The 16301-nt window shown below is 47.2% G+C and overlaps 1 protein-coding gene across 1 annotated transcript; it reads left to right on the top strand.

Moving 5' to 3' along the window:
- The first annotated feature begins 9486 nt into the window (after positions 1 to 9486).
- On the top strand, positions 9487 to 13476 carry crip1 (cysteine-rich protein 1). The gene is made up of 5 exons (XM_076023174.1): positions 9487 to 9664; positions 12607 to 12701; positions 12891 to 12948; positions 13021 to 13079; positions 13237 to 13476. The coding sequence occupies exons 1-4, from the start codon at positions 9625 to 9627 to the stop codon at positions 13056 to 13058; spliced, it is 231 nt and encodes a 76-aa protein (XP_075879289.1). The 5' UTR covers positions 9487 to 9624; the 3' UTR covers positions 13059 to 13079; positions 13237 to 13476.
- The last annotated feature ends 2825 nt before the right edge of the window (positions 13477 to 16301 follow it).

Raw genomic sequence — 16301 nt, 5'->3', positions numbered from 1 at the left:
GCTGACTGAGCTCGCCGGGATGTGAAAACGATGATCTCAGAACAGCGACGGAGCTTTGGGACGTGCACACACGCGAAAAAAGGGGAACTGGTTCAGTAGCTGCGATGCAAAATGAGCATTATGCGGCTAGCTTGTCACTTTCCTTTTCCCTCTTTTGAGCATCCGTTTACAGAAAACTCCATCTCTTCTGAGAGACGCTGTGTGTTTGCAAGCCAGACAAGCAGCACAAATAAAGAGCTGCACCGGGATGAAAATACAAAATACAAATAACTAAATATGAAGATTGGCACACTCGCAAAAATGAACAAAACAGGAAGTGTGAAATGGTAAAGGGCACGTTAGTGGTGACAAATTGCGACAGGCTCACTGTCACATGTCAGTCAGCGTGCAACACACGTCCCGTCGGCTTGGAAAAACAAGCAGGGAGGAGTGGAGAGCCCGGAGGGTGATGTCACTGAGGAGGAGGATGAGGACGAGGAGGAGGATGAGGAGGAATGCGATTGAGAGGCAGGAAAATCAGGCGGAGGGAGGAAAATAACGCGACTTCAGTTCAGCCACAAAACATTCCAGCCGAGGTTGGGGGGAAGAGCGCAACACGACATCCGACATGCTGGCTGTCTGAGCTAGAGACTCACTGCTCCACACTGAGATGCGTTGATTTGTCCTGTGCGGAGGTCAAGGGGTCAAGCCTGGTGCAAAACAACCGCCAGCACCACCGCCAGGTCCTTAAGACAAGACAGGAAGCCGCAGATGCAACAGTAAGAAGCCTGAAGTTTGAACAATCCCACAGCTGTCTCTGAGATATTATTTCTCACACACACACACATGCGCGCGCGCACGCGCACACACACACACACACACACAGCAGCAGCAGCGGCAGCAACGTTCCCAGACGGAGAGCCCACCGTCGGGACCCAGACGGAGAGCCCGGTCATCTGGGGAAGAACATTTTTCTCTCCAACTGGCCTTTGATTTGGCATTTGGCAGCCGAGGTCTGTTTCTCTGTTGGGCAGCCGGTTGCCAAGGACGACCGAGTTTCTCAGAGCAGCGGCATTCCAGGTCATTCCAAGCGTTTTGTTTTGTTTTGTTTTGTTTTTTTTCCTTTCTCAGAAACAATCAAAAATCAAAAATAAAATAAAAAAAAAAAAAAAAAAAAGATGCACTGATAACGTAGCATGAAAAACTCTCAATGTTCCCTTGAAGACATAAATCTCATTCCTAAACATTTGATTCAGGAAATCCGCCAAAGGTTTTGTTTTCGGTTTTGCCGCCAAAAGTGCAGTTTTATTCTTCGCCAGTGAAAGAGTCAGTTTGATCGCTTCCCCCTGTAACTGTCAGGCTGCACGTGTGTGTTTTACGTGCCGTTTTACAGCCCGTTGGGGCGGATGCTCCGCTCCGCTCCGCTTGGCTCCGCTCGGCTCAGCGTGTTTCACAAGCTGAAGTCACAATTTCCTCGTTCGCGTGACGCTCCGTCCTGCCGCCGGCCTCCGAGTCTGATCTGGGCTTTTTTGGCAACAAAGCAGAAGTGGAACTATTTTAAATCAATTTTAGAGACCAAAAGTGGACGTTCTTATAAATTTGTGAACAAAAAAACAAGGACATTTCCGACAACGACCTTGACGACGAGACATTAGATAGAAAGGCACAGTGCTGGGAGACAGACACTATGTTTACATGACACTCAAGAAAATGGAATTATTGCCTTAGTCAGATTATATTAACACGCTGAAAAGACTATTGCCCCCCTAGTGTTGGGGAGGGGAACAATAAGTCGATTTTCTCAGTTGCATGGATACTGGGACAAGGACGGAATTAGAAAAAAATATATAATTTTGAGTCAGTTAGTCAGTGTGAGTGCATTGTGTCAGCACAGTCAAGTGCACGTGCAAGTATTTGAGGAAACCGTTTCCTTAAAATATATTATTATTATTATTATTATAATTATTATTATTTGAAAGGTAAAACATCTTTTTCGTTTTTTAAGAAACCGTGTAAGGATGTCAGCAGCAGCCGTCCCTGTACTCACTTCTTGTTCTGTTCCAAATGAACCCCGGGGTTTAGCTCCCGCCTCCTTCACTTCGGGGGAAGCTGATTAGTTCGTCCACATTCTGAGAGCCATCCAGACTGACAACGAACCTGCTTCAAACCTCAGCTGCAAGCTTTTTTCTTAAAGCTACTTTTCAGCATTGCCATTGCGTTTCCATCACAGGTACAATTGCGATTGGCAGGCGTTTCCGTTGAATGGTGTGAAGCGCATGGGCCGTAATTCTCGTAAAATCACACGGGACGAGATTTTACCAGAATCACATTTGCTTTTGTTTGTTTTACGTTTGTGAACTGGTCACGTGACCCCGTTTGTCAATTTTGTAAATGCGAAAAGTGTTCCCATGACACTTTTGCGATATACTTCTATACCGATACGTCTGAAGAACCACCTCATGAGAGCGTATAAACCTTTTAGCCATATTTGAGAGTTTTTTTGAAGTTTAGGTATTTGAATTACCAGGGTTTTTTTGGGGGGGGATATTTAGGTTTTGCGCAATTCTAGGGGTAATGGAAACTCAGCTACCCACACACACACACACACACACACAAGGATTCTCATTCCAATTCTACTCCCTCCGCCGGCACTCGTCAGGTCACGCGACTTCAGGTCTGCGTTCTGTTGCGGCGCTCGCCGACATCGTGAGGTCTGACGGGGAAACGAGCCGCCAAAGGAGCGACGTCGAAGCCGTGACGGAAACTCTTAGTTGGAAACTACCGTGTGGCGCGGAGAGGTTCTGTTTCTTATTAAAGGGCCCCGGTTTATTTTGTCCATAAAGCCCGGCCAGACTTCTTCTTTCAAACTACGTCGTAAAACAGAAAAAGTGCTATGATGGGTTTTACATCCCCCCCCCCACCCCCCCTCAGCCGCCCACCCCGGCCTTGAGATCTCTTCTATTCCGAGAAAACCTCGAAGTGGTTGGGACGATTCCCACTCTAAATCATCTCCCTGCAGTTCGGACGCTTTTTGGAAGTACGGACGCACACACGCCCACCACCATCAACGGCTCCCCCGGTGGCGTCCTGACGTTTGTTTGCTCTTCGCCGCAAATCTGTTTTGCAGCAGCGTTTGTCGAAACGTATTTTCTCTCTTCTGTCCTCCTCCGCTCGCTCGTTCATTTGAGGCCGTGAAAAAAAGCGCCGACGTCTAGTCTTCGTAACCAAGACGAGATCTGATTACTGTAACTGTCGCTAACGACCTCAATTAGTGGGTGTTTACTCGGCGCACACACAGCTGCCTCGTTAGGCCCTGAACACATCCATGCTGCAGCAATTTGGGCTTCCCGACTTATCGCAATCCAAACAGGAAGCAGATGATTACCTTCATGAGCTCATCTGAAGGCTCCCGCAGACTGCACTGATTCTGATTCATGCGCTCTCATCCTTTCGTTGCGCGCGGATCCTCGTAAACTTTGATGAGATATCAAGTACGATGTTGGGAGGCGATGTTCGGAGACAACGTTGTACGACTGCTCACTAAATCGCAGGCTACATTGTACGTCAATGTGCGGAAAAAATAAAAGCCCAACAAAGAAGAGAAGGCAGAATTTGGTCCTGGCAAAAGAGGCAAACTTGGCATGCGTACTTTGCAGAGGGTTTGCAGAGGTTTGCATTTCTTCCCTTCTGCTAGCGATTAGCATTTACGCTACTTGCGTTACGATATAACAATATCGTAAGTGTTACAGTCACTACATGTGCAAAAAAATAAAAAACTTGAGTGATGTGAGACGACAGTTGTTGAGCCACGACCAAAGATTTTGCCACCATGGTCGTCATTCATCTGAGACTGAAAGTTGCGCGATGAATTGCGCCGTCAACATGTCGAAAATAGCTGCGAGTTCCCCAGATACCTCGCTTGAAACTTTGGTGGAAGCCTGGTTTCATGATGGAAAAGCCATGATTAAGAGCAGACGCTTGAGTCTCTTCTACATGATTTACGGTAAGATTTTTCATCTCTTTTTTTCTTTTTGGTGCACTCATTGGGGAATCATTTGTCCGCTGATTGATCCAAAGTGGGATTTAGGAACCACTTGCTGGGACGCAGTCCAGCTCTTTGAACCAATCATAAAGCTCCAGAAAAGAAAAACCACAGCACGATGAGAGCGACTCGTTAGGGAGCGGCGGATGATGGCGAGCTGATTGGTGGCTTTTTTTTTTCTCCCCCCGGACCTCTGAAGACCCGCGAACCTTGCGCGGTTTCCCCTTCTGTACAGCGGGAGCCACTGATGTGGCTTCTCTCTCGGAGCCAGGCGCTTCAAATTAGGAGATTTTGCCCCTATGCTAAAAATACTTCATTTATTTTCACCGGCAACGCTCCGCCCCCATCCATCCCCGACTGTTTTGGTCAAAGTTTTGGAAAAATTCTGTCCAGTGCGACGCCTGTTATTCCTCTGACAGAAGCAGATGGTTTTTGTCTTGTGGTGGTCAGAGCTCCGAAAACGAAGAAATTCTAAAATAATGTACACGGATATTCTGTCGAAAACACACAGCTAGGAGAGGGACTGTGCGACGGTGCAAGAGAACCGAGAAATTCTTTTTTTTTTTTTAAATGTGAGATTTACAGGAACTTGCTGGTGTTACCACCCTATTCTGGCCCGGGATGAAAGCACTCGGTTCCCGTTAGTAATACCCCGAAATGTTCGGGCTACATAGGCAGCAAATGAATCTTCAAGTCACCACGAGGAAACTGCGTCGCTGCTCCTGAAGGTCGACGGGTTTCTGCGTGGCGTCAACTTAAACTTAGGTGACTCGTGAGCCGCGCCGACCGCTGCATCCCATAAAATGGCAGAAAAAGGGGGAAGCGGAACATATTTGTGAGGGTTCTGAGCCAAGTCCATAATGAGGTGAGACAAGTACCTGAAAACTGACAAATGAGACTCAGACTAATGTTTCAATTGATATTTTTCCAATAAGACATCCCCCCCCACACCCCTAAAAGAAATGTACACACAAGAGACTCTCTTATTCCAGTCACAGCTCTGGCGTTCAGACCGTGTTTCTGACTGGAGCCTGTCAAGACGGACGTGGCGGTAACCAGAACTAGTCACTGCGACACGCCTGCCGCCGCCACGGGTGTGTAGCTTCGCTTCCTGCGTCCTCGCCGAGTGCCACACACCGCTGCAGCTTTAGCCGCCCAGCGCCGTTCGGCTCCACGTTCCCGAAAAAATTACCCCGCGCTCCTGACTCAAAGTCCCCAGACGGGGGAAGACGGTTCCATTTCACGTCTTAAAAAGGAAATGATTGAACGGTGCAGTCAGAAAACACGTGGCCCTTTCATTTCCTGTTTGTCGGAGGGGGGAAAACCGACCGTTGCCACGGCGACGGACACACAACTCCCGCACAAAAAAAAACAACAACTACTGGTTGCGAAGGAAGTGGTGGCACGCCGCTGTGTTTTGGCAGGGTCTGTTTTGTTGAAAACTGGTTTCCTTGATCTGCAACAACAATGTGATCTGCAGTCGATCCCGCTGAGACCCCGGCGTGACCCGGACGAGCATGACCGCACACGCATCTGAGTGTGGGTGCATCGAGGTGCACAGTGTGTTTATGCAAATTAAAGTGCTGGTGTGGTGAGGAAACACACACGCAAAAAAATTTAGGAAGACTCCAAAAATAAAAAATCACAAAAAAAAGCTGCTTTTTAGTTTTAAAATTAAAGCTTTTATCTTAAAATATTTTTTTTCTTTTCTTTTGGCAAACCTCAAAAAAGCAGTTTATCCTCTGCAGCCACTTTTTCCTCTTGCAGGCCTTCAGTGGTGCACTGCACACTGCTGCTGCCTCAACACTATGTGCTGCTGGTACTGCTGCTGCTGCCGGTGCCACAATCTCAGGAAGCGAAGCAATAATTGCATCCTGGCCTCTTTAAAGGAATGTTTCGCTCAAAGTGGAGACTCCAACACAAACAACGTTGCGAGCCACTGAGCTCAAGTTCACCCTCATGGAGAGAGAGAGCGAGTGAGAGAGAGAGAGTGAGAGAGAGAGAGAGAGGGAAAAAAGAAGGAGCGCATGCGGTTTCTCAACATCGTCAGCAAGGAAAAACAGAACCAGTCTGTACCCCTTCTGTGTTGAAAAGAAGTGTGGATTCCTCAACTCTGCTGTGCAGGTTGGTGGCCGTCAGGCTTAAGAAACACTGACGACTGGAGCTCTTCCTCGCTGCCAGTGTTTTGCATCGAAAGTGCAGCTCTTCAGCCTGTCGCTAATATTGTCACGCCAGCATCACTAAGGTTGTGTCATCCCCTAAAAGTGGAGAATTGTGGGAAAAGAACGTAGAAAGACGTGCAGGGCGTGGATGTTCCAGTCTTTCAACTGGTATCGCAGGAAACGGGGTTAGGTCGCGGGAGCTTCGCAGAGATAAGAGTCCAGACGGTCGGAGCGGCCAGAGACAACACCTGGAGACTGTCAGCAGCGAGGGGAGGAGATGCACGGGGGGGAGGTCGGATCTCTGGATGGTCCGTTGTCTGCCTCTGATGGTTCCAACCCGAAAGAGAAACCGGTGAAATGGGCCCCCAGTGCGTAGTAGACTGGGCGAACGCACTGGGGGCCCACAAGCACTGGAGTCGAACTGGACCCAAGTCATGTTTCTTCATTTCTCCAGCCAGGGTGTGAAACCAGAGGACCTTCTGCTGTCGTGACTCTGACATCATCGCAGCCTCAACTGACTGGACGCAGTCTTCGGCTCTTTCGGGCGGCGGCTTCCTGGCGTCTTCCCACCATCCGCATGTGAGAGGATTGGTCAGAGTGTGTGTGTGTGTGTCGTCACGGGCTGCAATAAAAAACAACAAAAAAATAAAAAACAACTGACAGACTGGTGGTCTCTGTAGAATCATTGGGCTGATTCCGCTCAGTCCATAAAGTTGTTTTGGCCTCTCTTGCCTTCCGGCCTCTATGATTTAGTTTTCTTCATTTCCTCAAAAAATGTCCAGAGCAAAAAAAAAGAAAAAAAAACAAAAAACAAAACATGTGAAAGCATGTGAACTCATGGGTCAAAGGTCGTCAGACAGCGTGAGCCCAAACAATACAACAGTCGCCTGTCATGTCAACCTCAACCGTAGTTTTGCTTCGCTTTGAAGACAATTATGAAACTATTTTCCTTCTTTTGTCACCAGTGTCAGCGCGAGCCTCCCGCCTTTGTCAGAACTGTCACCAGGCCTTCGCCAGATCACCCACTCCAACCATCCTGGCTACTAATGGCTACTGATAAACAGCTGCAATCAGCCTTCAGAGTAAATAAAGCAACAACTTCTGCCTGTTTCGCCGAGGACGAACACAAACCTGTGACGCAGGACGCGAGACCTCAGCGTTAATCTCTGTTGCTTGCAGAGAAGCATGATTACAGGCCAGCGGCCCAGGGGCCTCACCAGAGGGGCCCAGGGCCCCCCCACCCGTCCATCACCTGGGTGGTTGGTGAAGAGCAGAAGCCCCTGAGCTGACTGATCTTCTGCCCGATGTCTCCGTGACTCCCAGGGAATCCATCCCACTGAGGAAATTAAAGGCTGCACTCACCCAGAATTGTCATAAATTGCCCAAAAAAAAAAAAAAAAAAAGGTAAAACTGTCCCGGCCAACCACAACTGAGGAGGCTTTCGTGGCGCCGATATGTCAGATAAAAGAAAACACGTCGTTGTCGGTGATAAAGATTTAAGTTGACTCATTTCAAAAAAGGAACAGTCAACTTTTCCAAAAAGCCCCAAGTAGTAATAAACAAAAAGCTATGAGATAATTAAAAAAAGAAAAAAAGCTATGAGATAATTGTAAGACGGAAAATCTCACCTGTGTTAGTTTAGTTTAATTAAGTTTTACTGGCAAATATGGGTGTCATCAGGTTTAATGTGCTCATAATTTAAAAAAAAAGAAAAAAAAGGACAATCTTTTGGAATGAAATGTTTGGAAATGATGGAAAAAAGTAATTAGCCTCAGCAAAAAAACAAAAACTGTGGGATCAAACGTTAGCGGGATTACATAAACGGCAAATGTCAGGCTCCCTCTCACACTAACTGATCATTCGTCTCCTTGACAGTCGCAATAATAGAATAAAAAGATTCAGTTCATTACTTTGAGAAAACGCTTTCTTTCTTCTGATCTCACGTGTACGCTCTTGCATGCTCACGTCCGGCTCACCACGGTGTTGTGTGTGTGTGTGTGTGTGTGTGTGTGTGTGTGTGTGTGTGTGTGTGTGTGTGTGTGTGTGTGTGTGTGTGCGTGTGTGTGTGTATCTGTTTGTAGTCGCCGTGGCAACGGCCTCAGGTCGGGTCAAGTTGGGGAAACTGGTGACATCATTATTAGCAGCATCAGCATGCGGCTCTACTGGGCTGCAGTCACAACCGACGGCGTTGTTCACCCCCGCCACTCCCCACCCCACCCCGTTACCTGAAATGGCTTCAGGGCCGCGTTCCATTAATTTCCAGTGTTTCCAGATTTTAAAGTTGCTTGTTTTTTTCCTCTGTTCCTCCACCTTTCTTATCTTTGTGACCCAGCAGCTGATAATCGTGAGTGTTTTCTGACCCCGCCTGTTTTCATTATGCAGCTTCCGTCAACCTTCAGTCCCTGTGACACCCGGTCGCTGTTAAAGATCAGCAGTTATTGCTGCTACTTATAGAAATACAACCATGTTTGGTTTTCAGGGTTGGATTTTTTTTTTATTTTTTCTTGGATTGTTCCTAACATGGTTCAGAGTTCAGATGCAAGTACACTGCTAAGGTCGTAGATGACGCTGGTTTTATTGTTTGTGCTTGTTTTTGTTTTTTTCATCTCAGTGTCTTTACACAGATACTCATGCAATCTGGCAGGAAACACACAGGCGGAGTGATATTTACTTTCTAATTGTCACACAGGTTGTAAATATTATAAAATAATATTACAATTTCATAATCAGAAACTAATGTTTTTTTGCTATTATTCTTTTTCTATACAATTGTTGGTATTTTTCTTTTATCACAGATGCATAATACTTTTTTAGATGTTGTTTTCCTACCTTACCTTGACATCTAAAAATATTATGTGTCTGTTATTAAAGAAAAATAGCAACAACCATAAATGATCATTTTTGCTCTTCTGTCTGTTGTTGTTGTTTTCTTATTTGTTGTGACTTTAGCATGTTATGGTTAAATATGCAAAACAGGGAATAAGTAGAAGTCAAATTCTATGTTAATAAAGTTGAATGAAAGATGTATTTTTCACTTCAAACTGTGTTTGTTTGTTTGATTCATTGGTTTTTTTTTTTTTTTTTTTTTTTTTTTTTTTAAGACTAATAGATATTTAAGGGGGACACTGTTCACTTTTACCTCCCGGTAGAAGTTACTGTCGCGTTTCCTCCTCCTCTGCCTCCGCTGCTCTCCGCTCAGGCCTCTCCCCCCGTCAGCGAGAGAGAGAGAGAAAAAAAAACAAAAAACGGTAAGAACGAGTTGGAGGGAAACTATTTCCTGGCTGCTATAAATACGGGACGGAGGCGCGCGGCTGCAGTGCACGGCGAGGCGCGGCACGTCACAGAGAGAGCAGGTGCTTCAGTCCCCGGGATACTTGCAGCTGCTTCACGTCCTCACCATCACCATCACTTCTTAAAAAACAACACAACATCTGCGTCAAGATGCCCAAGTGCCCGGCCTGCAACAAGGAAGTTTATTTTGGTGAGTTTTTTTTTGTTTTGTTTTGTTTTGTTTTTATTAAACCATCTTTTCTTTTCCGTTTAAAGCGGGGGAAGGAAGGTGCGGCTTTACATTTCCTGGTTCCACGAGCAGCCGCAGGTTAACGCGCGCAGCACTCGACGCTGCCGCGGAGTGCTTGTGTTTGTCTGCTGCCGCTGTTGCGTAATGGATGTTAGCGGGCTGGAAGGCAGCGACCTGAAATGCTCCGACGCAACCACGCAACTCAGACACACACGCGCAAAAAAAATGTTTTTTTTTTGTTGTTTTTTTCTCTTTGAGAGCTCGCACGCTCAAATATTTTCCGCCACGAGGAAATTCATACATTAAGACAACGCAAAAAAAAAAAAAAAAAAAAAGTTGTAATCTGAGTCATCTGAGAGGGGAAAGAACGTTCTTCCTACTTCCTTGCACAATGCACACAACATGCTTGCATCAGAGCACTCAGGGGATGGGTCGTCGTTTTTTTTTTTGTCCTTCCGATTCACGTGAACGCATTCAGCCGCTGTGTCTTGACTGCACTGCTCGGCTGTGTGGCCCGACAGTCTTTATTTCTGCAGAGTTGTACGTCTCACTTAAGCCCGTCTGTCAGTGATGATTCGGGCTGAGCTTGACTCCATCCTGAGTGATGCTGGCGTCTCAGCCCACCCCCCCCCCCAAAAAAAGCAGGAAGCAGCAGAAGCTTTCAGACGGCTCTATTTTACGCCTTAATCTGTTTAGCGTCCCCGACCTGCGGAGTCCACGGAGAGACGACTCACGCCCCGGCCAGACAGCACAAAGCAGGCGGCCTCCAGTCCGATGGATGGATACCCGCACTGGGAGCCTCTCTCCACATCATTCAATTTTTGGATGAACTTTCGATCCTCCGAGCCAAAACAATAAATTGGCTCAAATTCAACTTGTGAGGAGGAGAAAGTGGAGCTGAAGAGGAGGAAGAGGAGGCTTGGCGCTCCTTACATGGTCCTCTCATTCGTCTTGATGTTTCTCTCAGATGGAAACGATCAGGCTTCTGCTGCTGCTGCTGCTGCTGCTTTGCTGAAGAATGACTTGGTTCAATTCCATCTTGACTGAGTGCAGAGAAAACATTGTTTCCTATTTTAAATAAGCTGTCCAGTTTTGGAATTCAAGCTTTTCCGCTGCCGATCGACTGGCTTCCAGTGAGAGAGAGAGAGAGAGAACGACCTGAGACAGTAAAACATGGAGGCTTTCACTGCCTAGTGGACGTTTGAACATTTGACATTTTAATTTTCAACCCTGCAACCAGCTGACATGGAGCCAACACCGGGTTTCATTGTCGCCGCCCAGGCGAAAACCTCCACCACGTGTGCCAGGTTGCCGGATGAAAGCGGCACAACCAAATCAATTGATCTCAAACAATATTTTAAATTTAAAAAATCCTCGACCCTCAAAGCAACCTGGCCGGCTTGCTCCACCTGTCTCACCGTGAGGTTGTGCCGTTCATTTGCATAGGCAAATGCCGGGACAGGTTGTATTAGTTTTTGGCGAACTCCATCCAGCTTTTAGAAACCTGCTACTGTAGCTACTGGCATAGCTCCAGGACACCAAGCAAAGACTTTAGCCTAAGAATTCTTGACTTCAAAAAAAAACTTCAGGCTGGGCTGTCCAGCTGCTGAGGGGACAAAAGAGTCAAATCATTACCATGGAACTAGTGTATAGAAATGCTGAACCGGGGAGCATTTTATTTGTTAAAATTGGGGGACCCAAACTAGCAAGTTAAGCTAGCTGGCTAGGTGTAGCATTAAACATGGCATGCTGGATGCAACCTTACAACTGACCAGGATGAAAACAGGTACTTAGGTACTTGATACTGAGCATTTGGAAAGAACTTTGGAAAGAACCAGCTAGCAGATCCCACAGATTGCGTTTGAAAGCTATTTTTAGCTCAAACAAATCCGAATTTGACCCAGGATGTTCTGGAATGAAGATCAGCTAAACAGGCAGCCCTGTAATGGGTTTTTTCCATTTTGAACTGGTGCCCGTTTGTTTGTCTTTGAAAGGCCTTTGCAGATACAGCCGAGGTTGTGTACAACCGATGCTGATGGTATCGGCCGGCTTTCCCACGTCGATGCACTGCGCGATCGGAAAGCAAACACAATAAATGATGAAATAACATGAAATGGGCGCCGTTTTTAACAACAACCGGTGTTTCCTCTGGCTCCCAGTTTGTTATGCAGCAATTATTCTGGGGTTTGCGAGACTGAGACTGAAATGTTGCTCTGACCGGCGAGACCGAGAGGTGACACCCCCCCCCCTCGCTCCAGTTGCATAATCTCACACATGACGTCAGGTCATTGACGAGGAGGGGACGTGCTAAATATTGTCCCTGGGCTTTGGGTCACAGCGGCCTTTTGCTCTGGATTCCAGCGAGACTTTGTGCTCGTTCAGCTGTTCATCTCACATTGACCGTTGACTGTTACCATGTTCGTCAGATTTCTTTGGTTATGATTTGTCTCCAAGACCCCACCCACACACTTTCAACCGCACAATTCTGGGTCTTAGTCTTTCCGGTGCTTTCCCCCCGCCGGCGATGCGTAACCGAACATTGTTTTCAGTTCGTCAGACCGCACATTGGGTTCCTCCTCGTTTTTATGGCTCTGCAGAAGGCTTGCAGATAAAGACATTCTTTATCAGCGTTTATGAGGCAGTAGATGGAGGAGGAGAAGGACGAGGAGGGGGAGGGGGAGGGATTTTTCAGGGACGCTCTGTCCCGTCTTCTCCGTCAGTCACCACACCCAAAGCCCTCATAATGATCAGCGAATTCAAAGTAATTCCAACCGGATTAAATTAAATTATCACCCGAGTCTCGAGAATGATCTCAGACTTTGGGCAGAACCCACCTGTCCTCCGGACCCTTTGGCGGTACAAAAAGTTAACATTTGTGGGGGGGGGGTTTATGTGTTTTGCAGCCGAGAAGGTGACATCGCTGGGCAAAGACTGGCACCGGCCGTGCCTCAGGTGTGAGAAGTGCAAAAAGGTTCTGTCGTCAGGTTCCCATGCAGAGGTGAGATGCCTGCGTGATGTTTGAATTGGCAAAATAAAGTAAAGAGAAAACGAAAAAACTCATCCAGACATGTACAGAATCAGCTGTGAATTTAGCAGAGCCGTGCGTCATCAGCTCAAAACTCATGGTGCCTTTCGTTATTTTCTACAACCCCACTGATGCTAATATGTCTTTTATTTTTTTCCTTAGCATGAGGGCAAGCCATACTGCCACAAACCCTGCTACGCCGCAATCTTTGGCCCACAAGGTAAGCTGGATCCGCCTCCCGTTACCAACGCGGCCACGCGTCCGTCTCACAACGTCTGTTTTCCGTTGGCAGGTTTCGGACGCGGCGGAACGGAGAGCCACAAATATTAAGGGACCGACTGTAAACAACAGGTAAAGAGCAGACAAACACACCATTCATACACTCCCTCATTGTGTGTTTGCCCATGACGTGCTGCTGCCCCGGGAGGGGGACTTTGACTGTAAGCAAATCCACACTTGGACTCTTGGCACTTCTTCACGTGTGTTTTTCTTTTTTGCTAATTATCAGGTGTTGGCCCAGCAGTCTCCCTCCGTGTGTTGCCTGGAAACTAGATGGAAGAAGCCAGCTGTAAAAAAAATTAAATTTAAATAAATAAAATAAAAAAATGCAGGAGGCAGCCAGTAGTAGCAGGAGCAGCAGCAGCAGCAGCAGCGTGTTTTCTTTCTTTTTAGAGAGTTTTCCTTGAATAAAACAAAAACAAACTGTGTGTGTGGTTGTGGTTTCATCATTAAAAGGCTGCAATGAAAATTGAAAGTTTGATGACAGACTGTTTATTGTGCACAGCCTCTGTGTGAATGTGTGTGTGTGTTTGTTTATCAAGTATGTCTATATCACATGAGGTGACGTCATGTGGATGGAAGCATGCGTGCAGTCAGCACAATGCGACGTCCTGACGGCCACATTTCACCAGATTCGAAGCAACGGTGAGGTGGAAAATAAAAAAAAACAGCCTCAGCCGCCGGGCTGGTTCAGAATCCGGAGCTTTCCGTTTCATTCCACATGCATCATTTGGTGCGTGTCACTAAAGTTTGCCTTCTGAACAAGGAAACTCAACAACTTTCTTTTTTTTCTATTACGAAAACACTCCTGAAAGAGTCGAGCAAAAAAAAATAACAAGACGCAAGTCGAGGAAACCAAACACCATAAGCTGCAGACAAAAATCACTGAATTGGAATGCAGCCGCACAATTAAAAGAAAAAAAAAGAAGCTGTACGCCGCATGATGGGAAGCTCCATGACAGCGGGAGCAAAGAAAATGTTTGGACTCGGCACTGAACCCCGAGAGTCTTCGCACATCCAGCAGGCGTTTCCACTTCCAGATTCTTTGTTTTGTTTTGTTTTTTGCTCTCTGAGCACAGATCCAACAGCGGCAGCGGCAGCAGCAGCCGCTGCCGTCCGTCCTCTGGTTGCCATGACGACGGGCACAAACAAGAGGCCCAACACACACAGCTGAGGGGCGGTGACAGCCGCCGGAAGCGTCGCCGCCGCCGGGTCTGATGGAAACACAGATGCGGCTCGTTGTGTGAGACAACAACTGCCAAGTGTAGCACCCGTTCATTTGAATAGAGGGGAAAATCGTCTTTTATTTTCCTTTCCTTTGCAGTAGCTCATGTGACACAGAGACTACGGCAAAAAAAAAAATATCTTTCTCACACTGCACAAAGGCCACGTCCAGCAGGAATTCACTTCCTCTATTTGACCTTTTCAGCGAGATCCAGCAGCGCTATCAGTTCCTGTGTCGTGTGACACAGGAACTCTCTCTGTGTTTTTTGTTATTGTTTCGATGGATAATTTGCATTCTGTCAAATTCTGACTCCATATGTATGCTTTGCTGCACGAGGTAGCAAGACGCCTCTAAAGTGCTTCGTCAGCTTCCCGGGAGTGCTTTGAAGGCGACGCAGGCTTCTCGCTGTCACCTGACTCCAAGTCTATACCAGACATTCCTCCTGCACACCGGTTCTGGACTTTACATCAATTCAAAATGCACTTTTATTTACATACTTTACACCTGGGTCTGTGAATTATTGCTCCAGCTTATCGGGCGCTTTATCAGACTGCCAATTAAAATGAAAAAGGGACATTTTAAAATCTGCAATGAAGAGATAACTGCTGTCTAAAGTCCCGAGAGGTACGTGTGCAGTGACAGTGACAAAGGCCTCGGACTAATAAAAGGTGAAGTGTTTGATTAAAGTGACTCTACTGCGAGGGACACTCCTCCCAGCATGCTGTTGTTTGCTCAGGCTTCAATCTAATCCAGTTATATCAGGAGGAAAAAAATAAAACATGTTCCATGCTTTGATTCGCTCTGGAACAAAGATGATTTACATTCCTCCACTGATGATAATCGCCTCCAGTTTGAGTAGCCTGTGCCTCCTCCGCCTCCTCCTCCTCCTCCTCCTCCTGCTCCTCCTCCTCCTCCTCCTCTCTCCCTGCATCTTTCTTTCTCACGGCAGCCTGTTGAGTCAATTTAGACCTCATTTGTGAACCTGAACACAATTTCCCGCCGCGATGGAAGCACCATGCAGGCACCATTTACAGGACACTTAAGTCGAGTTGCGCCGCACGCTGCGGGAACATTCTCTGTGATTTTACTTTCTCTCTCTTTTTCTACAACCGCCTCGGGGAGGAAGCCGAGCGAGTCCTACCTGCTGCGTCAGCGTGGCTGGTGATCCTCTCAGCGATGGAGCCGGTTAAGGTCGTCTCGTAAACCCACCATAGGCTGGCGAGTGGGCGTGGCAGTATCTAAATCAGATCCACAGGGGAGACTGTGGATGACGAGAGTAGAACCAAGATTTTTTTTTTTTTGGGGGGGGGGGGGGGGGGCTGTGTGTTTTCCCCACCAGTGACTGAGCATCTTTCACACACCTACCTCAGTCCTGAGTCCCTCTCCAGCCCTTTGTGGCCGCGGTGAAACCGTCGTCCGGTACGGTCACAGAGCTCCCGTCACCTCAAACTGGCTTCTGTGACATGCCAAAGCGGTCAGTGCGGTCCAAATTGTCCTCCGCAGGAGCCAGAACAACTACTGACTCCAGGAATCCAGCAGTAAACAGAAAGCCGTGCCTGTTAAAAAGCACTGCGTGTCACAACTACAGGAGTCCCTTCAATGGCCCACAAAGCTAAACAGGTGAATGGAATCTGTCACTAATCAGCGCTCTCCATTCTGCATGCGCCGGAAGTCGTCCTGGTTAATGGATCAGACTGGAGACTAGTCTGTTGAATTTAATTCTGTCCTTTGCACCGGCCTCGGTGGATTAAATAAGCGGTTGTTTGCAGGGGGGGTGTCCATATTTACAAAGCTCACTTTGGTTTACACACTGGCTTTGGTGCTTTTTTTAGTCTCCAGATTAAAGTTTCCAGTGCAGCGTCGTGTGCGTTTGACCTCGACGGAACAAACAGCACTTCTCATTCTTCTTCACCTCGTCACCTCATCCTGGCAATCAGGTGTGGCAGGGACACCGTGGAGAAGCCCTGAAAAAGCCCACTTCATTTCCCCTCCTTTAGACCCTCCACCATCTCCACCTCCCTGTGTGTTCCACCACTTTCCTAATAATAATTATCTTCTCCCCCTTCACC

The sequence above is a fragment of the Nelusetta ayraudi genome, unplaced genomic scaffold (genome assembly GCF_046127955.1).
Source record: "Nelusetta ayraudi isolate G7.1 ecotype Tasmania unplaced genomic scaffold, CSIRO-AGI_Nayr_v1 ptg000015l, whole genome shotgun sequence".
Taxonomy (NCBI): domain Eukaryota; kingdom Metazoa; phylum Chordata; class Actinopteri; order Tetraodontiformes; family Monacanthidae; genus Nelusetta; species Nelusetta ayraudi.
The sequence above is the reverse complement of the archived record's forward strand: the minus strand, read 5'-3'. Positions and strand labels throughout refer to the sequence as shown.